General features: G+C 35.4%; 1 protein-coding gene across 1 annotated transcript; it reads left to right on the top strand.

Annotated features, from left to right (window-relative positions):
- The first annotated feature begins 326 nt into the window (after positions 1 to 326).
- On the top strand, positions 327 to 16,755 carry RFC3 (replication factor C subunit 3). Its single transcript, XM_069467355.1, has 9 exons — positions 327 to 451; positions 2,833 to 2,970; positions 5,379 to 5,446; positions 7,356 to 7,453; positions 10,372 to 10,553; positions 11,248 to 11,384; positions 11,474 to 11,572; positions 15,196 to 15,265; positions 16,445 to 16,755. The coding sequence occupies exons 1-9, from the start codon at positions 365 to 367 to the stop codon at positions 16,634 to 16,636; spliced, it is 1,071 nt and encodes a 356-aa protein (XP_069323456.1). The 5' UTR covers positions 327 to 364; the 3' UTR covers positions 16,637 to 16,755.
- The last annotated feature ends 6,473 nt before the right edge of the window (positions 16,756 to 23,228 follow it).

Raw genomic sequence — 23,228 nt, 5'->3', positions numbered from 1 at the left:
ATTGAGTGAATGAATGAATGAATGAATAAAATGCATCGAGGGAGGCGGTTTCTCTGAGGTATCTGGATTTGACGCCAAGAGGATTAGAACCATATTTTCAATTCTGCTTGAGAGTTTCTGGAATATCACAGAGGGTAAGAACAAAGAGAAAATAATTGAATAAAACAATGAACATTATGCCTGGATAGCGCCAACGCGGCGGCCAATTCTGTCCCCACTCAGTTTCCGTAGTTCTTCCGCCTAAGTTCGCGCAGCCGGTAGTGACGTCACGAGATTTGGCGCTCGCCGGAAGCTTGTCTCCGCGTCCGAGAGTAGGGCGCGCGCGCGGGATTTTCAAGTATTTGATCCCGGGAGTTCCAGCGGCATGAGTCTCTGGGTGGACAAGTACCGGCCCTGCTCCTTGGGACGGCTGGACTACCACAAGGAGCAGGCGGCCCAGTTGCGCAACCTGGTGAGTCGGCAGGGGCCGGGGGATAGGGGAGAGGGAGGCGCTCGCTCGGGGGTTTCGCGCTCTGAAAACAGTGCAGCGCTTGTCCGCCCGCATTTGAAGGTGATAAGTGCTACCCAGAAAGGTCAAACAGAAAAGGGGGAAAGAGTGTGAGGGGCGGGGTTGTATTATTAAACAAAGGAAGCTTCACTGAAAAGTGTCATCTGAGCCAAAACTTGAAGGAAGTTAGAAAGTCATTAAATACAGATATCTGAGCAAAGAGTGGAACTGGTGGTGGGGACAGCAAATGCAAAATCCCTGGGGCAGCAGTGTGCACGGCAGGTTCTAGGAGCCTCAGGAAGTCCAGTGTGGCCGGATAATAGCGGGAAGAGTAATAGGAAATGGGGTTGTGTGTTGAAGTGGGGATGGGAGTGCAGATCCAGTAAATCCCGATAGAGTGAGATGGGAAACCATTGGAGGATTTTGAGCAGAGAGTAACATCTGAGGTGCTTTTAAACAGGCTTACCTAAAATTTCTTGGTGTCAGTGTTCTCATTTACAGGGAAGGTGTTGTAAATGTTTGTTAATTGCCAAAGTCATTTTTAATTCTCAAATGTGTTGTAGTAGGACGTCCTTGAGTTTAATACTTTGTGGAAGGTTTCCCCCCCACCCCCCTCCTGATGCCTGTTTTTATGTTGTAGTTGATAAAAGTATCTAATGGCAGTGTTTTGTGAAAAGCAAACTGAATCTTATAGGGAACGGAGAGGAAAGAAAGATCCTAAGGTATTAACATTTAGTGTCTGTGGAAGCCGTCTAGCCGCTCCTTTTACACATCATATTTTTGCTCACCACTGTGGTCTTCCCATACCGACCTTTTTCAGAATTACAGAAATTGTTAAGTGCTTTTTAAAAATGAGAAATAATAAAAGACTATATGAAAGTCATTACAATAGTTGATAGTGTTGTGAGATTGAAGGATTTTGGGGGGAGAGGGTCTCTTTAAATTATTGATATTACGCCTATACTTATTTAAAATAAATCTGTTACAGCAGTATACTTCAGTACTTCTTTTATGGATAAATTGCCTTTTATAAGAAAAGCTTTGACTTCAGTTCAATTTTCCTAGCCAAAGAATACATTTTATTTTATTTTCTATGGCCACTTTTTGTTGTATAGAATTTGGAATGTATATTTTGGACAAGAATTTAATATACTGGTCTTATGTTAATAAATTTGCTCTTAAAAATATTCACCTGTTCACTGTTTAATCTCCAACCTAATACAACCATGAAACATTTAGAGCATAACTTATTTTTTTGGTTAGATCAAATTTTAAGAACAAAGACAGCAAATATTTGTGAAGCACCTACTATTTTCTGGGCATTATATTAGGTGAATCATTCCTTTCCTTGAGATTTTTCTTGTTCAGTGCCAGTGATGGATGAGTTTACAAGGTATTAAAATTCACTGTAATAAGTTCCTCTACTAAGATATTTATTTAGTTTGTAATGGTTATTTACAAAACTTTTGCCTCGGAAGATTTATATCCTTCATAGCACTGCTTCCCAAACCTGACATCATCAGAATCACCTGGGCAGCTTTTGAAAAACACATTGTCTTGTATTGTAATGTGCCAGGTTCTGTCAGTACCCTTAACTCTTAATTGCACTCAGACTAACTTCCAACTTTCTACATCTGTGCTTTGCCTGAGTGCTTTTTTCTTGCTGATACTCCCTAAGCAGACCTGAAACACCTGGGAATTAATGCCCTTTCTTCCCCCATCCACTTTCCTAAGCAGGCTTCAAAGGACTGATGAGAGAGTATCATACTCCAGCTTCCCCGCCCCTTGGGTGAGTTAACACTATGGTGTGTGTTTATGCTGACTTTAAGAGTTTCTCCAGCAGGATTAAGCCCAGATGCCTAGAGTGGTGTTTAACTGGCTAACACACTCCTATTGGCTGCCTTCCTTTCCTTGTTTCACATTCTATGAAGTTTTCCTTTACCTCCCAAGTAAAACAAGTGCACTCAATTCTTATCAGAGGGGCAGTTTCTAGGAGTCCAAACTAAGTCATCAATTTTAGAATTATAGAATCCTAATCTCATGCTTAATAGGGTCCAGTAATCAATCAGTCCTTTGTTTTAAAAAATTCTCTTGGAGATTCTAATAGCCAGGTTTGGGATTTCCTGTTTTCTAGCATTTAGTGTTGTATTTTACATGTACTATGTTATATATGTAAGTTATATAAAATTAGCGCTGGGGAATAATCAACGTTTCAGAGTTTATTAAAAAATATAGATAAATATATTTGAATTTGCAGTTTCATATGTAGATAGATACATAAAATATTTGATAATTACCTAAGTTCAGTTTGACTATGGGAAGATGCCTTGTTCCTTTTTTTCCAGGTGCAGTGTGGTGACTTTCCTCATCTGTTAGTGTATGGACCTTCAGGTGCTGGAAAAAAGACAAGAATTATGTGTATTCTACGTGAACTTTATGGTGTTGGAGTGGAAAAATTGAGAATTGAACATGAGACCATCACAGTAAGCATTTTACTTTGAGGTCTTCCAAATATTTATAGCGGGGATTTTCAATTATGGTTATATATGCATCCCCTATCCCCCAATTGCTGCTTAGTGTATGATTTAAATAAGAATTTCACAGGTAATCCTGATGCACAGGATTGAGAGCTACTGATTCATAGACCTAACTGTTAACAACCAGACCAAAGCCGTTTATGTTACAGACGAAATATGAGCAACAGGAGGTTTTGGGTAAAATATAGAGGGTGAGATTCATTTCAGATTATCTAGTAAGATGATGTCTTAGCTGGAATTAGAACTCAAGTTTCTAAAGTTCATTGTTCTGAGAGTGATAGTAGAGATGGAAAGAAAGGGAATGATTTTGAGAAAAATTTTAAACATGGAATCAAGTGACTTGGAAAAGATTGAGCAACTTACTGGGAAAGGAAGCATGAGGTTCCGGGATGTGAAGAAGCTTCCTGTGATCTTGTGCAGTCCGACCTTTCCAGCCTCGTACCATGCGGTACATTTTTACCTTCCATCTAAATGGATGATGTTTAAGATCTAGCTGAAATGTCTCCTTCCTCCCGCTACCCCATTAGAATTAATTTTTCTTCTACAATGTCTAGTTTATATAATACTTTTTCTAGTATGTGTTTTGTTTTGCCTTGATTATAGTTGTTTATACATCTTTTACTTTGGATTGTGTTTGTTTTGAACTTACGTAGGAAACATGTCATATTCATTTTCATATCCTTTATAGCCCCTGGTAGAATGTCTTATACATATTAGTCATTGAAAAAAACATATGCTAAGTGGATGGTAGTGCTATTAAGAGAATCTTCAGGGGGATAACTGGGTTTTAGGCTGATGTTGATTAACTTATATTTAGATATATTGAGTTTAAGGTGCCAATTGTACATCTTGGTGGAAATTCTTGTAGGGACAAACTTAACAAGAAAGGTATGGAATCTGTGGGAAAAAAACTGTAGTATCTTATAAAAGGACAAAAAGCAGCTGATCAAATGGAAAGATGCAATATGTTCTCAGATAGGAGGCTTAATATTTAAAAGTGCCTGTTTGCTGTAAGTTACAGTATAAATTTCAGTGACATTTCTAATTAAAATCCAAATGGTTTTTATAATTGTATGAAATGATCTTACAGTCCATATGGATGAATACATTTCTGAGACTAGCTAAAGTAATTATGAAAAGGAAGTTTAGTGAAATGGTGCTTGTGTTACCAGATAGTAAATCATATTCTGATGCTATTGTAATCAAAACAATATTATATTGGCATGGGAATAGAGAATTAGACCAGGGGAACTGAATAGAGAGCCCAGAAATGTGCTGGAGGGTCTATTTCAAATTAGTAGAAAAGGATAAGCCAGCAAAATGTGCCGGTATAACTAGTTATCTATTTGGAGGAAAAGAAAGTTGAATCCCTGTGACATACGATTTATAAAGACAAATTCCAGATTAATGAAAGACTGAAACATTAAATAGAGTAGAATTTCTTAGACTATGTGAGCTGCCTATGAGTTAAGAATACCTTTAAAATATTTGATAGGAATTTTGGAAAAAATTGAATGGCATCATTAAACCTACTATGGGTGGGGAAGATTGGGAACAGTATTTGTTGCCAGTGGAAAAGTGAATTGTTAGACATCTTGGGAAAGCAGACTGGTCTATACATACATATATACACACATACGCGTATTATATTAAAGTTTAGAATACATACCCTTCCGTCCAGCAAATCTTTACTTCGAACCTTTTTCATAGAAATGAAAGCAGTACGTGAAATGTTAATTGTGGAATTAAGTAGCGAAAACCAAAATATCCATGAGTATGACTAACTTTGGAACATCCATGCTATAGGTTGATATCCAAAAACCAATAAATGTCCATGAGTATGACTAACTTTGGAACATCTATGGTATAGGTTGATATACAACTATAACACTACACCATTTGTCTGAGAGGGATTGCAAAGATGTATTGTTAAATAGGAACAGCAAAACAGAAATGTATATGGTTTCTTCTTTTTTTATTTTTTTACAAGAAATGTTGATACTCCATATAAATATATTTATTTTTGTGTTAACATGGAAAAGGCTGTGAAAGGATATATGCAGATTGTCTACAATGATGATCTGGTGACAACTGGGGATGATTTGGGGATTTCTGGATGTAAGGAAAAGAAAAAAGTAATCACAATAAAAACAGGATCTGTGATATGACCCAATTTATATAAAATCATATTTATCTGCACATTAAGAAAAGAATGGGATTAAGAAGTTAAAACATTAATGGTGGTTATCTCGTTTTATTTTTTTAGCAAGTGTAAATTGGGTATATAATAAAAGAAAACAATAAAAATGCAAAAAAGGGAATAAAAATTTAAAAAATATTTTTCTCCCCTACAGACTCCATCTAAAAAAAAAATTGAAATCAGCACCATTGCAAGTAATTACCACCTTGAAGTTAATCCCAGGTAAACTGCTACTGTATAGAAATTAGCATTTTTAGAAAAATGGTTTTCAGACTTTTTTTTAAAAAAAACAGATTAGAATCCTTTCTTGAAATAAAATCATATATATGGAAGCACAATATGTAAAACAGACAAAAGTAGAGCTGCCCTGATTGAAATAGGGAGCCTAGAGCCTTCACACTTTGTCTTTTCTGTCAAATAATTTCAACAGTAGGTTTAAGTTTTCTTGCTCTACAGAGGTCATTTTTTTACACAAAGTACATTGAATTGTTAATAAGTTATTATTAAATGATATTGACTCATTCAGTACTGATGGGCAAAGTGTGTTTAAAAAGTTTATAATGTCTGTAGTGAATTTTTAGAAACTGAATTTGGATTGCCAGATCTTTCTTTGCCACACTCTTTGTTTCAATTTCTTGATTAGAAGGTGTTATAATCCACCAAACAATGTCTCTCTTATGTATATGATATAATAAGATCTTGTTAGGGAGGCATTGAAAATTTGTGTGACAACAGTTAAGTACTGCGTGGCACAGAAATTATTCTGGGAGCTAAGTTAGATAAATCTTCAGGGTTCTATGGGGCTGGATGTATTCTTGAAGGAGAACCAAATCGAGAACAGTTTCAGGCAGAGGCAACATTGTGGGCAGTGGCACAGAGGCAAGAATGAACATCCATTTCCAGTAGAGGGAGAAGACTGAATGGAGCAGAGGGAACAGTTATTTTATAAACTGGTGTGTATGTGGTCGTCAGTAGTGGGCACTGTGTGAGAAACTTTACATGGATTATTTTACTATTTAGTCCTTAAAACAACCATAACAGATATTATTTTCCCTAGATATGTCAAAGAAAATTAAGAGAAATAAGGTTGGTGGGAATGGGTCTAATCATAAAAGTAGAGGGAGTGTTAATTCTGTAGATAAATGGAAAATGTTTTGGATTCTTGACTAGGAACATGATCATAAAAGAGACACACTAGGTATGTTGAGCTAATAATAGTGACTTGTTAAAAACTTAATGGTTGTTTAGGAAAGTAAAGTTGATTGCTTTGCCCTCTTTTTCTCATTGAGCTCCCCTGAAGTGAATAGCCAATTGGAGAATAAGCTCATTGTTTTTTGATTGTTTGAAATTAACTTCCATTCAACCTAAATTGACCAGGTGACTTCTCTTGGTTTGAGAGATACTTCACTTAAGTGCCAGAGCAATAATATTGGTCTAAATCAGTGGTCCACAACCTTTTTGTTCTTTCCATGGGGTGGGCTAGGTGGGCAGGAGACGGAGCTCAAGTGGTGATGCAAGTGATGAGGAGCAGCTGTAAAGTACAGATGCTATAATAAGTCAACAGTTTACAGAGTTCTGACTTTGTATCTTGAGCAGTTTGCTTATCCCATCTCCTAGCTAAGTCCCTCAGTCAACTCCATGACAGTGCTGGGAGCAGACTTCTCTAGATTTGTTCTCTCTCAGCCCTTTGCTATTTTGGGGATAGGGAAAAGGAATAGGGATTGAATTTCTGTTTCAAAGAGTTATTCTTGTATTTTGATAATTACAGTTAATTGAGAAATTAACTGTAATTAGATATTAACTTTCTGTAGTGGGTACAGAAGTGTTAAGATATTTGCCAAACTGTTAGCTAATTATTAGTTAGTGTTCTTTTTATGTTAACAGTAAATTTAATGTAAGAACGTGTTTAGTGTTTTCAATGATATTAATCCAATTGGAATATTGTTAGTATTTTTAATGACCCTAAAACATTTCACTTTTAAAGATTTATGTTTGTAAATAGTGATGTTACTTTTGGGATTTTTAACTACTGAAAATCTTCACCATTTTTCTTGTAATAGTAGGTTAGCAATAAGAACATAATACTTTCCAAATATTTACATATATACACCATTATTTTTGTTTTGTGTAGTGATGCTGGAAATAGTGACCGGGTAGTAATTCAGGAGATGTTGAAAACAGTGGCACAATCACAGCAACTTGAAACAAACTCTCAAAGAGATTTTAAAGGTATGTGATAAAAAGATTTCTTTTTATGAGTCTGCCAAATATTAGTGCTCTTTTTTTTTTTTTTGAGTTACGAAACTGAACAAGAAATGCATGCTCTCTGTGCTCATGGGAATTTAATTAGTCTAGTAGAATTGAATTTCATGGAAAAGAGGACTATTTTTGCCACCCATTTGCTATTTTAGAACAAGATGAATAATGAAAAATACTTTATTTAAACTAAGAATATACATGATTTTAAAATTATTGTTCTGATGACCTAAGTTATACTGTCCGGAAATTATCCAGCCGTCGTTAATATAACAAGAACGGTTTGCACGACATAGATGTAACCTGGCAGCCAAGGAGAGTGGACTGGGCTACGCATGCATGAACAGTGACAACACTGTATTCATTCACTAATTCACCCTATTAGTCAGTGGGGTGCTAGATGCTGTTGAGTGAACATGTATACTGTGTGGCCATTGCATTTAAAATGACTGAGTAGAGCAACGAATCTGCATCAGATTTTGTGGTAAGCTTGAACATTGCTCCACAGAAACTATTCGGATGATTCAGAAGGTTTTCGGGGAGGCCGGGCGCGGTGGCTCACACCTGTAATCCTAGCACTCTGGGAGGCCGAGGCGGGTGGATCGCTCGAGGTCAGGAGTTCGAGACCAGCCTCTTGCTCAGCCTCTGAGCAAGAGCGAGACCCCGTCTCCACTAAAAATAGAAAGAATTATCTGGCCAACTAAAAATATATATAGAAAAAATTAGCCGGGCATGGTGGCGCATGCCTGTAGTCCCAGCTACTCGGGAGGCTGAGGCAGGAGGATCGCTTAAGCCAGGAGATTGAGGTTGCTGTGAGCTAGGCTGACGCCACAGCACTCACTCTACCCCGGGCAACAGAGTGAGACTCTGTCTCAAAAAAAAAAAGAAGGTTTTTCAGGGACGATGCATTGAGTCCAACACAAATAAAAGTGTGACACAAACACTTCAAAGATGGTCTAGAATATGTTGCAAGTGATCCACATTCTGGAAGGCCTGCAACAAGCAGAGCACCTGAGAATGTTGAATGTGTCTGAGTTAAGTTAAGAGATAGTGGGAGAACTGTATGAGGTCCCAAGGTGCCTACTTTGAAGGGGATGGAAGTCTCATTGTCCTATGTATGGTGTTTCTTGTATCTTGTATCTTCTTCAGTAAATGTCTCTATTTTTCATATTACGTGGCTAGATACTTTCCAGACAGACCTTGTATGTTTGTTATCAAATATTTACTACACAAAACAAAAATATTGGTATATATGTAAATATTTAGAAAGTATTGTGCCCTTATTCTTAATCTGTTATTATAAGAAAAATGTTGAAGATCTGTTATAATTGTGGTTAAAATTTAAAATTTTAATTAAAATTAATACCACCTAGTTATAATTATAAACTTTTAAAAATCAAATGTTTTTAGGGTCATTAAAAATGAACAGTATTTCAGCACTCGGGTACAATCAGATTAACATGATGGAAAAAAACTAAATGTTCTTACATTAAGTTTACTGTTACTTAAAAAGAGCTATGACTAATAAATAACAGTTTAGGAAATACTTGGACTCTTCTGTACTCATAAAAATGTTATTCTATGCCTCTGCTTCTTTTTCTTAAAACTCTGTTTCAATTCAGCCATGTTCCTTTTCTGTTAATCATTTTTTTTTTTAAAGTTAGTGAGTTTTCCTATTATCTTAGAAAGGGGAAGGCCAGAGAGTTTTTCTAGGTCCAAGGCTCTAGAGCTGCCGCTCGTTTTATTTTTACAAAGTGATAAAATATAGGACTTTGTGTTCTGAGGTCTGTTCCCCATCTTCTTTCCTGCTGCTTACGTTAGGATTCTTTCCTTTGTCTCTCTTTTTCCTATTCTCCTCAATTTGAATTCCGTTTCTGGAATTTCTTCTCATTGTAGAGCATCATCTTAAAAGGGAGCTTCATTGGGTTATTTTGCTCTGTCAAACCCTACTGCATCAAGGTTCCGTTGCTCTCACCCATGAATTGAACTGTTTGCAATCTCCCTCTTGATTTTAAGACTGTTGCTTTCAAATTGGCCCTATGATGCTTTCCATTGTGTTCCTGTGGGCAATTTGTGGGTTCTCCTTTCGTAAAGGCTGTCAAAAACCTAGTGGATTTCTGCTCCTTCCCACACTGATGCTGTTACTATGTGGGCCTTTTCAGTTTTAGCTTCTCATTCTCACTTGCTCATGTTTGGGATTCTTAGGTAAAGCTTGTCACTTAGTTTTGATATAGATGTTCATGGGTCTTTGGTCTTGAAATCTTTATTTTGTTTGTTTTTATGGGGGAGATTCAAATGCTACACTCTGCCAGTACTATCTTCTAAAAAACATTGTTAATATAATGAAAAATACAACAGTTAGATTTAGTCCCCACCTACGTATTATTCCTGAACCACTTTAAGGCCGATCCTTGACTGGCCAGGCAGAATCTTACTGTACAAGTGGCCAGATGTCTTTATGCCTGGTTGACCTACATCTTTTCTACCACTGTTTTCTAAATTATATTCCTTGAAATTTAAGATTTTAGATTTAAAAATGTCCCATATAAATGTGCTTCTGAGATAAAGTATTTTGGGGAAATGCAGCATTGTGCATCCTTGTCTTGGTAATTTTGTGCATATAGTAATAAATGCCTGCAGTGAATTCTACAACAAAGTAACTTGTTTAACTTCATTTAACCTAGTGTTTCTTAGTCTTGTTTGATTATAGAATTTTTAAAAATAAAAATACATTAATTTTACTATATGTAACTTTATTTTGTCCTTTGCAAAGGGAAGAATATAGTAGGCTTATTATTTAGAATTGTACTCTGAATAATGAGGAGCAGGAAAAAGAGACAAGTTAAAGTTTGAACTCAAGTTAAAATTTATTTTGTTTCCCTTTGACTCAGTGGTATTATTGACAGAAGTAGACAAACTCACCAAAGATGCTCAACATGCCTTGCGTAGAACCATGGAAAAGTATATGTCCACCTGCAGGTTGATCTTGTGCTGCAATTCTACATCTAAAGTGATACCACCCATTCGTAGTAGGTGCCTGGCAGTTCGTGTGCCTGCTCCCAGCATTGAAGATGTAAGTCAGGTTCAACTTTTCAGAAAAAATTCAGTTCAGATTCTCTGAATATTGTACTTGCATCACTGTCATGTTTATTCTTGTAAAAACATAGTGAAGTACGTAAGTAATTCAGGATCATCTGTGGAACTGGATGCAAACCGTTAGTAGATGCACAAACTAATTTATATAGTAGTAAATACCATATACCAATATATAGAAGGTGTTCTTTTCTTTAAATCATCTTTTACCTTAAACAAGTAGGTATTATGAATTCTAAACTAAGGGCTAGTTATTTAGTGTCTTCTTCCTCAAGCTGACTTAATTGGCTGGAGGAGGAGACTGGAATATGGAGGAAATAGATTTTGCAAGGAGATGATATATGAATACTTTGTCCCTAGTAAGGGAATCAAAGTCCAAAACATTTATATGTATATATTTTTTTTCTTTATCATTTTTAACACCTATCAGTAAAAATTCTAATTTCTCACATTAAAAAGGTTTCCTGCTATTAATATGTTTTGGGAGATTTTTTGCAAAGTAGGGATGATATGTGACATTGTGCCAGATGAAGAATGGTCAAGTACGTAAGTTTCACTTGTAAAAATTCTGAGAGTAATATAGTTATATGGGTTTATAAAGATGTTACCAACAGAAATTACCTCAGTATGCTTTTTGACAGATTGCCCATTTCTGTTAATTATTTTATTTGTAGATTTGTCATGTGTTATCTACTGTGTGCAAGAAGGAAGGTCTGACTCTTCCTTCACAACTGGCTCGTAGACTTGCGGAGAAGTCCTGTAGAAATCTCCGAAAAGCTCTACTAATGTGTGAAGCCTGCAGAGTGCAACAGTGAGTAGAGGGGGCAGGTACCACAAGAAACATTCTGGGTCATAAGCATGCTTCTGTTTAATTTCTTGTGTCCTCTTTTTGTCATGTAGATATCCTTTTACTGCAGATCAAGAAATCCCTGAGACAGATTGGGAGGTGTATCTGAGGGAGACTGCAAATGCTATTGTCAGTCAGCAGACTCCACAGAGGTAACCAGGATAAAATGATGCTGATAAAGGTTTGATCAAGATAGTACACACATTAGCTGTTTTATGTTGGCACCAGGCCATTTACAATCATAATTAAATCCTGAATCTAAGTATTAAACTTTTGAGGAAAAGGTAGAATTTGATTTCAGAAATTCGGTGGTTCAGAATAGTTGGTGTGTGGTATTATGGCTTTTATGAAGCTGTTAGCATGAGTGGAATTTATATATAAATTAAAACAAATCTTGGAATTTTCACTTTTCCTTTCAGGATCTTAGATGACTTAATTATTAACACATAGCATAATATGTCTAGCTTTCTAATATAGGAAAGAACAATAAATAATTTGTAATTGATGCATCATCTGCTGGAAAGATACCAGACTATGAGTCCAGCTTCTAGTTATTGTCCTAATTTTTAGCTGAGTGTCCTTGAGCAGGTAACTTCATTTCAGAGTTTCATCTTCTGCATTTGTATATTGACGATATTATTATTACCCTGCCAAGGATACTTGTGCCTTTGTTGTGAAGAGCAAAAGAGATTGTGTGATAATAGTTTGAAAACTAGAAAACCCTGAGATTTGTGGATGATGATAGGTTCTATTAAGGATAGTATCGCATAGTTGCCATTGGTACTTAGGAAGTATTTTTTGGCACATTTGCTACAAAGTTGTTTGCATGACTTCTGTGGCTCTGTTATTCGGTGGTGGACCGTACTGAAAACACCTCAACCACTAGTTGATTTATGGCAGTTTTGATTAAGAAGGACAGTCTGCTTCCTTCCAAACCAAGAATGACAGCATTAAGCCCCACTACCTTTGGAAAGTATGGAGAGAGTGCCTCAGGCTCGCTGAAGCACAATCTCATATCCTTGTTGCCTGTCAGAACTGAGAAACCATCTTTGGACCTTAGCATAGTTGATCATTTTAGGTTATATTAATAGACTGAGTGCAACCACTAAAATTTAAGCTTCCCTGGTTCAGATGAAAATGATGATGAGAGGAATATACCGTGTTTCTCTTCTTGGGTAATAGATCTGATGAATTCTGATTTTTATAAGAGATTCTTTGAAAAGATTATAGCGTGTTCTTTAGCTACTATATAGATTGGTAGAGGTAATAGTGAATCAGACATAATGTGTACTTAATACTTCATTAAGGTTTCCTTTGAATTCTCATAATTAGTTTAGTTGAAGAAATTGATGGTTTTCTAAAAAGTGCCAAACATAAGTAGTCTCATCAGAAAATAAATCTTATTTTTAGGAAAAGGTGTGCATTCCATTTTGTTAAATGTTAATAATCAGTGAAGAAATCTCACCATTTAAAGAGAGAAAATTCAAACAAAGCATGTCCTAGGAGCCTTTGACTTTTATGAAATATTTCTGTACTGAAGATGACTTTCTTGTTTTTGTTATGACTTTAAAGAAGAAAACTTGGTAGTAGAACTTTCCTACTTTTAAGGGATTTAAGTACTTGATGTAATATTTGATAATTATCACATGCATTTTTAAAACTTAATTATTGCTTTACTTAATTCTTCTAGCTGCTGCTTACTAATTTTCTTCCAATTTTCTAACATTTTGTCAGCTTATAATTGAACTTGTGCAAGAAGAGGTGCTGCTGTTCCCTGTTCAAACTAACAATTGTGGGAATTGATTCCATTATGTGACATAAAAACAAATTTTGTTCAATACCAGCCTTGGGGCTGGCTAGAGATACTGGAAGTCTGGTATCTTTCTGATTATTGGCCCATATAGTGCCAAATGACTACTGATTTTTGACCACTTAGTGTTGCTCTAATACTTTTAGTCTTGATTCTTGTTTGATCTTAGAACAGTCATAATTTTCTAATTTGAATATCAGCTAGTATTTAATAATTATATCAGCTATTACACTGTGTTATCTCATTTTCTTCATATAACAGTCCTATGAAGAAATACTACCATCTATACTTTGTAGATTTAAAAGAACCCTGAGATTTAGGGAGATTAAGGGACATTCAGTTAGTAAGAGAGTAGTTCTAGAATACTCATGTTTCTTTGACAGAAGAATTTGTAGTCTTAAGCACTTGCAAGCTTATTAAGAACTAATGACAGACATACTAAATGTAGACTATATTAATTTTTTGAAACTAATATAAGAAATTAACTCAGACTGACATGAGATACATGTTAACATGTATGAGATGTACACAGTGTGGTTATATCACAGTCGAATAGGTAAATAGATCCTGAATCACCTTTTCAGAAATAAGCTGTATGCATATATTAAAATAATTTCATACTATATATCTTTTTATCACTTGATACTTTAATAGTTTTTATTTTTGATCATGAGCTTTTGAGTCAGATTTGAATTAAAATGCTGGCTCAACTGCGTGAGTCTTGATGGAAACCTAACCTTGCTGAACTTCAGGTTTTTTCAGTAAAACAGCATAGTTGTGAGGAATTAATAGTGTATAACAGTGAACCTAGTACAAAGTAAGGTATAAAATGCCTTGGCAGACATAGGAAAGGGTATAGACTTTGCAGTAAGACAAATAGATCTGTGTTTAAATCATGCTTTGCTTTGGTCAGTTTTGTCAAGTTACTTAAACTATCTAAGCCTTAGTTTTTTCATCTAAAAAAAATGGAGATAATCCCCCTTTACAGAGCTGGTACGAGGACTGAGTTAAATTATTTCTTGCAGTGTCTTGCACATAGCAGGTGCTCACGTTTATTTAATTTTATTGTGGCAGGGCTTCATGTTCCAGGAATCTCAGGAAAGGAGCCTGAACTTCTGCTTTTAAGAAATCTTTTATAAATCTGATTTATCTGAAGTATGGAATATCTGTAGTATTGTAGAAAAAATTCAGAACAGTTTTTTCCATTTGGGGTAGGTAAAGATACAGTGAGATATAAAGATACTTGTTTAACTTGTATTTGGAATTTTAATTGCCTATATTTCTTGCTGATTTAAAATGTCATATGTCTATTTTCCTCCTTTACCCTTTTCCTTCCCAAAAATACTGATGAGAAGGGCCTAGAGTTAAGGGTTAGGAGTTTGAATGTTCATATTCACTTAGCCTGGTTCTGTGCTTTCCTGGAACCACTTGTCCCATCCCTTTTATGACAGGACAGCTTTGTGTCTCTGCCATACTGCTTTTATTGTGCAGTCTAAGCAGTGACATCATGTTGTGTTTCATGCCTGTATTATCTTTTGTCATTTGTGCAATTGACTAGTGATTGTTTAATCTTTTTATGACCATTTTCTAGATGTTTTAGGTATTACCTATCTGGAGAAAAAAATAAATTACTCCATTATGTTTTTAAAGTCTGTTGAATTCCATGTTGTGAATAAGCTCAACTCTATTTCATGAAGTCTTAATTTCTATCTGGTATTTTCATGGTACTTTGATATAATTAATAACTGTGAATATAAATGTCTCACTTTAAAAGAATTATGAAAATTGTTGTTTTGAAAAATGAACTGAATTTAAGAGAAGCTTTTATGTGTGTCCTAAGTATGACAAACTAAGAAAATGTGCATGTATTGGATTGTTCATTTAATTCATAAAGTGGCACGGTAGGTACTTGGAAAAATATTGGTTTTTTTCGTCATAAAATATCGATCATTTTGTTTCATATAGGCTCCTTGAAGTTCGTGGAAGGCTCTATGAGCTTTTAACTCATTGTATTCCTCCAGAGATTATAATGAAGGTAATTCAGTTTTAGGTCTTGACCTGTTTATGACCATAGTATTTGGACTTGGGCTGTGTGATCACAGGACTTTTACAGTACTGAGGTACACTGGCACCTCTTTGTTTAGCTCTGTTTAGCTCATTAATTCCTCGGGTATTTATTGAGCCTCTCCTGGGTGCCAGGCATCATTAGGGGAGTGCTGAAGAAGTGGGGCTGTCTTCGGGGAGTTATAGTCTAGTGGGGTGGAATGGGAAAAAAGTAAAGAAGTAAGAGGATTTCAGAACGTTGTAAATGCTATAAAGGAAATATAAAGGCGAAATGATAATAATGGAGGGCAGGGCTATGCGAGGCCATTGTTGGCTTCTCTGAAGAAGGTATGTTTAAGCTGAGACTCAGGATTAAAAGGAGAGAACCATGTAAATAGCTGGGGAGCAGGCATTTCAGACTGAGACTCTGTACTTGGGGAAAGGGATTAAAGTGATAGGCAGAGTCCAGACTGTGTGTAGGGTATTTTAAGCTGTTGCTTAAGGTTTGATATGTCAGCTACCCAGCTAGCACAATTTATTTGTTTAGGGAATTATGGTTTTTTTTGTTTTTGTTAAAATTATATATGGTAATACATGAAAAAAATTTAATTGATACAAATATACAAAGAAACAAGTGAAGGTTCACCCTTCCATTTCTATAGGGGTAACTACTTTTAACAGAACACGGTTTTGTTCACATAGAAACAAGTATGTAAGTGTGGTTTCACAAAACTTCAGAGTGTTCTGCACCGTGGTTTTTATTCAACATTATAGCATGGATGTTGTTTCATGACTGCACAGATTTTACAGATTTCTTTTTAGTGGATGAATGGTATTCCATTGTATGACTATTATAGTGTTTTGAATGTGACCTCTCTTGGTGGAACTTTAGGCTTGTCTACAGGTTATTATTATTACTATAAATATTACTGTGGTAAGCATCTTCGTATTCCTTGCACTTAGAATTTGGAATGTCGTAGATAGCCACCGCATTTTCACGTTAAGGAAAAAGTACCTTTTTTGCTTTTGGTTGAAGACTACTAGTTCACATACAGTAATTAAAGATCTCATGTATACGAAAATGGTTTTAACTTAAGTTTTACTTCTTTTTGTGAATGAGAGAAATCATGTTTAGCTAATTTTTTAAAAAATGAGTACTCTTTTTCTTTAGGGACTTCTCTTTGAACTGTTACATAATTGTGATGGACAACTGAAAGGAGAAGTGGCCCAGATGGCAGCTTATTATGAACATCGTCTGCAGCTGGGTAGCAAAGCCATTTATCACTTGGAAGCATTTGTGGCCAAATTTATGGCACTTTATAAGAAGTTCATGGAGGATGGATTGGAAGGCATGATGTTCTGACTTATCTCAGTAATTCTTCCAAATATTTCTCAGTATCAGTATTTACATACAGCTTATATTAGAAGAACTGTGAGTAAAATAAACTAACTTTACTTAACATGTCTTATTTGTGTTTTTTTATTTCAGCATATTATAAGGGTACAAATGTTTAGGTTAAACATAATGCCTTTGCCCCACCCAAGTCAGAGCTTCAAGCATGTCCATCCCCCAGATGGTGCACACCGCACCCATTAGGTGTGAGTATACCCATCCCCTCCTCCATCCTCCCACCTGCCCGATACCTGATGAATGTTACTATTATATGTGCACATTTAAGTGTTGATTAGTTAATACCAGTTTGATGGTGAGTACATGTAGTGCTTGTTTTCCATTCTTGGGATACTTCACTTAGTAGAATGGGCTCTAGCTCTATACAGGATAATACAAGAGGTGTTAGATCACCATTGTTTTTTGTGGCTAAGTAGAACTCCATGGTATACATATACCACATTTTAGTAATGCACTCATATATTGATGGGCACTTGGGTTGTTTCCACATCTTTGCAATTGTGAATTGTGCTGCTATAAACATTCGAGTGCAGATGTCCTTTTTTTAGAATGCCTATTTTTCCTTTGGGTAGATGCCCAGTAATGGGCTGTATCAAATAGTAGTACTACTTGAAGCTCTTTGAGGTATCTCCATATGACTTTCCAAGAGGTTGTACTAGTTTGCAGTCCCACCAGCAGTGTATGAGTGTTCCTATCTCTCTGCATCCACAATAGCATTTATTGTTTTGGGACTTTGATGAAAGCCATTCTAACTGGAGATAAGTGATGTCTCACTGTGGTTTTGATTTGTATTTCCTTGATGATGAGAGATGTTGAATGTTTTTTCAAATGTTCTTTGGCCATTAGTCTATCTTCTTTTGAAAGGTTCTGTTATGTCCTTTGCCCAGTTTTTGATAGGGTTGTTAGATTTTTTTTATGCCGATTTTCCTGAGTTCTATATATATTCTAGTTATCAGTCCTTTATGGGATGTGTAGCATGCAAGTATTTTCTCCCATTCTATAGAGTGTCTGTTTGCTTTTGTGGTAATTTCCTTGGCTGTGCAGAATCTTTTTAATTTGATCAGGTCCCAGTTATTTATTTTTGTTGTTGCTGTGATTATCTTTGGGGTCTTCTTTATAAATTTCTTTGCTTAGGCCGATGTCTGTAAGAGTTTTTCCAACATTCTCTTCTAGAATTCTTACAGTTTTATGCCCTAGGTTTAAGTCTGTCATCCACTGTGAGTTGATTTTTGTGAGAGGTGAAAGATGCGGATCGTGTTTCAGTCTTCTCCATGTGGCTATCCAATTTTCCCAGCACCATTTATTGAATAGAGCTTCTTGTCCCCACTGTATATTGCTGTCTGCTTTGTCAAAGATCGGTTGGCCGTATGTTGATGGTTTTATATCTGGGTTCTGTTCTGTTCCATTTGTCTCTGTCTCTATTTTTGTGCTAATACCATGCTGTTTTGGTTACTATAGGCTTGTAGTACTATAGGCTTGTAGTTTGAAGGCTGGTAAGGTTATACCTCCAATTTTGTTCTTTTTGCTTAAAATTGCTTTGACTATTTGGGCTCTTTTGTAGTTCCAAACCAATTGTAGAATTACATATTCTAGATCTGTGAAATACGACATTGGTATTTTGATGGGATTGCATTGAAACTGTAATCACTTTGGGTAATATGGACATTTCAACAATATTGATTCTACTGAACCATGAGCATATGTTTTTCTGTTTGTTCGTGTCACCTGCCGTTTCTTTCCCCAGTTTCATAATTCTCTTTGTAGAGATCTTTCACCTACTTGGTTAAGTATATTCCTAGGAATTTATTTTCTTTGTAGCGATTGTGAATGGTATTGAGTCCTTGATGTGACTCTCAGCTAGACTGTTATTGGTGTATAGTAATGCTAATGATTTATGTACATTAATTTTGCAACCTGAGACGTTGTTGAATTTATTTATCAATTTCAGGACTCTCTTGGTGGAATCTTTGGGGTTTTCACAATATAAGATCATATCATCAGCAAAAAGTGATAATTTGACCTCCTCTTTCCCAATTTCGATAACCCTTATTTCTTTCTCTTGCCTGATTGCTCTGGCTAGGGCTTCCAGCACTATTTTGAATAGAAGTGGTGAAAGTGGGCCCTTGTCTCCTGCAGTTGTTAGGGGGATTGTGTTCAACTTTTCTCCATTCAGTATGATGTTGGCTGTGGCTTTGTCATGTACAGCTTTTATAATTTTGAGATGTGTTCCTTCTATGCCGAGTTTTTGAGTGTTTTTCTCATGAAAGTGTGCTGGATTTTGTCAAATGCTTTTTTTTGCCTCTATTGGAATGATCATATGATCTTTGTTTTTGCTTCTGATATGTGGTTAGTCACATTTATTGATTTACATATGTTGAACCATCATTGCATCCCTGAGATGAAGCCCACTTGGTCATGAGGGATTTTTTTTTTGATGTGCTGTTGAATTCAGTTTATTAGCATTTTATTGAGGATTATTGCATCTATATTTATAAGATATATTGGTCTGTAATTTTGTTTTTTTTGGTGTTCTTTCCTGGCTTTGGTAACAAGGTGAAGGTATCAAGGCTGTGTAGAATGAGTTGTGGAGGATTTCCTTCTCAATGTTATGAAATAATTTCTATAGTATGGATACCATCTCTTCTTTGTAGGTCTGGTAAAATCAACTGTCAATCCATCTGCTCTGGGACTTTTTTTTGGTCATTGTGGGAAAGTTTTTTATTACTGCTTCAATCTCATTGTTTGTTAATGGTCTGTTAAGAAGTTCTATTTCTTCCTGCTTGAGTCTTGGGAGGTTGTGTGTTTCCAGGTCTTTATCCATTTCCTCTAACTTTTTGAGTTTATGTGCATAGCGATTTTCATAGCATTCACAGATGATATTTTTTATTTCTGTGGTACCAGTTGTAATATCTCCTTTTTCAATTCTGATTGAACTTATTTGGATCCTGTCTCTTCTATTCTTGGTTAATCTAGCAAGAGGTCTATCAATTTTGTTTATCTTTCAAAGAACCAACTTTTTGTTTCATTGATTATTTGTATTGTTTTATGGTTTTCCAGTTTGTTTAGGTCTGCTCTGACTTTAGTTATTTATTTTCTTCTGGCTTTGGGTTTGGTTTGCTCTTCTTTCCTTTTCTCGTTCCTTGAGATGTGGTATTAGATTAATTTGTGATTTTTTTCTGTCTTTTTGATGGAAGTGTGTAAGGCTGTGAATTTTCTTTTTAGGACTGCTTTTGCTGATTCCCATGGATTTTGATAGCTTGTGTCTTCTTTGTCCTTCAGTTCGTGGAATCTTTTGATTTCTACCTTAATTTCATTATTAACCCAATAATTGTTCAGCAGCATGTTGTTTAATTTCCATGACTTTGTGTAGATTTCAGTGCTTCTCTTGGAGTTGATTTCTAGTTTTATTCCACTGTGGTCTGAGAAGATACATGGTATGATTTCTGTTGGGGTTTTTTTGTGTTTTTTTTTAATGAGACATGTTTGGTGGCTTAAGATATGATCAATCTTGGAGAATGTTCCATGTACTGATGAGAAGAATGTACATTCAGTAGTTTCTTGCAATAATATGTTCTGTAGATTTCTGTTAGGCCTGTTTGTTTTGGGGTCCCATTTATTCCATTGTTTATTTATTTTCTGCTTGGATGATCCCTCCAGCTCTGTCTTTGGAGTGTTGAAGTCCCCGGCAATTACAATGCTGCAGTTTATCTCTTTGCTTAGATTTAAGAGGGTTTGGTTTATGAATCTGGGTGCTCTTGTGTTAGGTGCGTAAATATCATATTTAGGATTATCTCTTCTGTTGAATTGCTCCCTTTACCTTTATATAATAACTATCTTTGCCTTTCTTTACTATTGTTGATTTACTGTCAATTTTATCTGATATGAGAATTGCTACACCTGCTTTCTTTTGGTTTTCATTGCATGGAATATTTTTTTCATCCCTTCACCTTGAGTCTCTATGAGGCCTTGTGGATTAGATGTGTTTCTTGAAGACAGCAGGTATTTGGATTGTATTTTCTCATACATTCAACCAGCCTGGGTCTTTTGAGTGGGGCATTCAGACCATTCTTGTTGATTGATAGAATTACTATGTGGGATGCTGTTTTGTTCATCCTGTTGGGCAGTACCTTATTGCTTTGTTTTACCTCTTATGCTATTGTTTTATGTGTGCTCTGAGCTTCAGCTTTTGGGTGGTTTTACACTGGTGGGTATCTATTGTGCTGATCCATGTATAGTGCAGTTCTGTGTATTTCCTACAAGGCAAGTCTGGTCTTGACAGATTCCCTCAGTGTTAGCTTGTCCAGAAAAGTCTTTATTTCTCCTTCATATATGAAACTTGTTTTGCAGCATATAAAATTCTAGGCTAGCAGTTGTTCTGTTTATGCCAACTGAAGATGAGGCCCAAATCCTTCTGGCTTGTAAGGTCTCAGGTGAGAAGTCTGTGGTTAGCCTGAAGCGTTTTCATTTGTAAGTTACTTGATATTTTTGCCTCACAGCTCACAGGGCTTCCTCCTTCATGTTGAGTTTGGCCAGTCTGATGACTATGTGTCTTGGTGATTGCCTCCTTGCAATGAATCTCCCAGGTGTTCGTTGAGTTTCTTATACCTGTATGTGTAAAGGGGGAGAGAGAGAGAGAGAGGGGAAGGAAACCAGTAGAAGGTATTAGAGTGATAATGTGATCAGGTTTATGTTTTAACAGAATTTAGCTAGCTCCTGGATGGAGAGTATTAATTACTATTCATATAAACATTTGGCTGCAAACTCAAGGCTTATAAAGTATTTTATTCTATTTACATAGTGTTACCTTGTACATTGCTTTAAATTATTTCATTAGCTACAAATATTTAAAAATTTAGAGACATCTCACAAAAACATGAATTTCTTGGTTTTCTCAAAAAATCAGATTTGGCATTTTGTCTTGCTGTTAATTAGGTTTGAACTGAGAAGTGGCTGTCCTTTTTAAATAGGGTATGCATTTTCCCTTTCTCACTATTCCCTTTATATTCCTATAGATGAGTTTCAATTATCAGCCTACCCAGTTTTTTGTTGGTTTTTAAATTGTGAAGCTAAGAAAAATGAACTCTTTCTTATAACCAATTCTTTTATCAAAAGTGGTGGCAAAGTGAGAAGTCAGAGAGGACTATATGATTCAAGAAAAATTGAGCAAACATATTTCTTTACAGGTGTGAAGAATATTCCTGTATATAATAAAATGTGTCTGTTTTTTAAGGAATATAACAATGCATCATTTGGAAATAAATTATACAACAAACTATGACTAGGAATGGAAAAACATGTCTTTTTTAATTGAGTATTTACAAAACATCAAAATATGATCAGCCTTTGATTTGAAATGGAATATAATAAAACATTTCTATAAAATTAATCACTAGGTAAAAATTGTCAGAATATCAAAATAATTTACAAATGTCAATTTTATTCATGAATGAATACAATAGAAATTGACTTACAGAGAAAAACAAATATTATCCAAAGTATATCTAGGTATAAATCTTGTTTCAAAAATACAGTTAATTTACAGAACAAATTGTATCATTTTTTATGTTTTTTGATGGTTAAAGCACAGGTATATCACTGAATCGGGCTATATTTAATCACATTAATAAGAATTTTATTAAAACAAAGAATTTGAAAACATGCTGATGAGTCACAACATAAAAAAATTTATTTTTGCATTTTTTTTTTTTTTTTTTTTTTTTGAGACAGGGTCTCACTCTGTTACCCAGGCTAGAGTGAGTGCCGTGGCGTCAGCCTAGCTCACAGCAACCTCAAACTCCTGAGCTCAAGCGATCCTCCTGTCTCAGTCTCCCGTATTTTTGCATTTTGAAAAGAAATTTTGAAAAATTAATTGTACATTGATCAAAATTAGAGAACATGACTAAGCTGATGTTAATTTTGGATTTTGTTTCCCACAAAATATATCCAGTTGCAAGGATGTAAAACTTAAATGCACTCATTGTCTCCTTCAGCATGAAAAACAAACATCTTATAGCTTAAACCATAAATAGTATAATGCTGGTTATCCTGCTAAGTTGGGTACATAACCCAGCTGTATGCTATATTTACACAGAGGTTAAATGAAAATGAGTTTTGAATTGTTCATGTCTTCCAAGAGAAAATCTACTTCTAATTTTTCTCTACTCCCAATTTCCTACCTTGAAAAGATCGTATTCCGTAGTTGATAATACAGTTGACTTTTGAACAACTTGGGAGTTAGGAGTACCAGTCCCCCTCCCAGCTGAAAATGTGCATCAAATTTTTGACTCCTCTGAAACTTAACTACTAATAGCCCACTCTTGGCCAGAAGCCTTACTGATAATATAAACTATTGATTAAAACTTATTTTGTATGTTATATGTGTTTATATATATATATATATATATAAAATGTATTCTTACCATGAAGTAAGCTGGAGAAAAGAAAATGTTATTACGAAAATCATAAGGAAGAGAAAATATATTTTATTCATTGAGTGGAAGTGAATCATCTTAAAGGTCTTCATCCTCATTGTTTTCACATTGAG

The sequence above is a fragment of the Eulemur rufifrons genome, chromosome 4 (genome assembly GCF_041146395.1).
Source record: "Eulemur rufifrons isolate Redbay chromosome 4, OSU_ERuf_1, whole genome shotgun sequence".
NCBI classification, from domain to species: Eukaryota; Metazoa; Chordata; class Mammalia; order Primates; family Lemuridae; genus Eulemur; species Eulemur rufifrons.
This window is presented reverse-complemented; position numbering and strand designations above follow the sequence as displayed.

What these genes read in the sequence shown, in the direction of transcription:
- RFC3 (XM_069467355.1), top strand. Translation starts at nt 365, where the DNA reads ATGAGTCTCTGGGTGGACAAGTACCGGCCCTGCTCCTTGGGACGGCTG. An exon ending in CGGCCCAGTTGCGCAACCTG is followed by an intron (nt 452 to 2,832) that starts GTGAGTCGGCAG and finishes CTTTTTTTCCAG; the next exon opens with GTGCAGTGTGGTGACTTTCC. An exon ending in AGTCAGCAGACTCCACAGAG is followed by an intron (nt 11,573 to 15,195) that starts GTAACCAGGATA and finishes TGTTTCATATAG; the next exon opens with GCTCCTTGAAGTTCGTGGAA.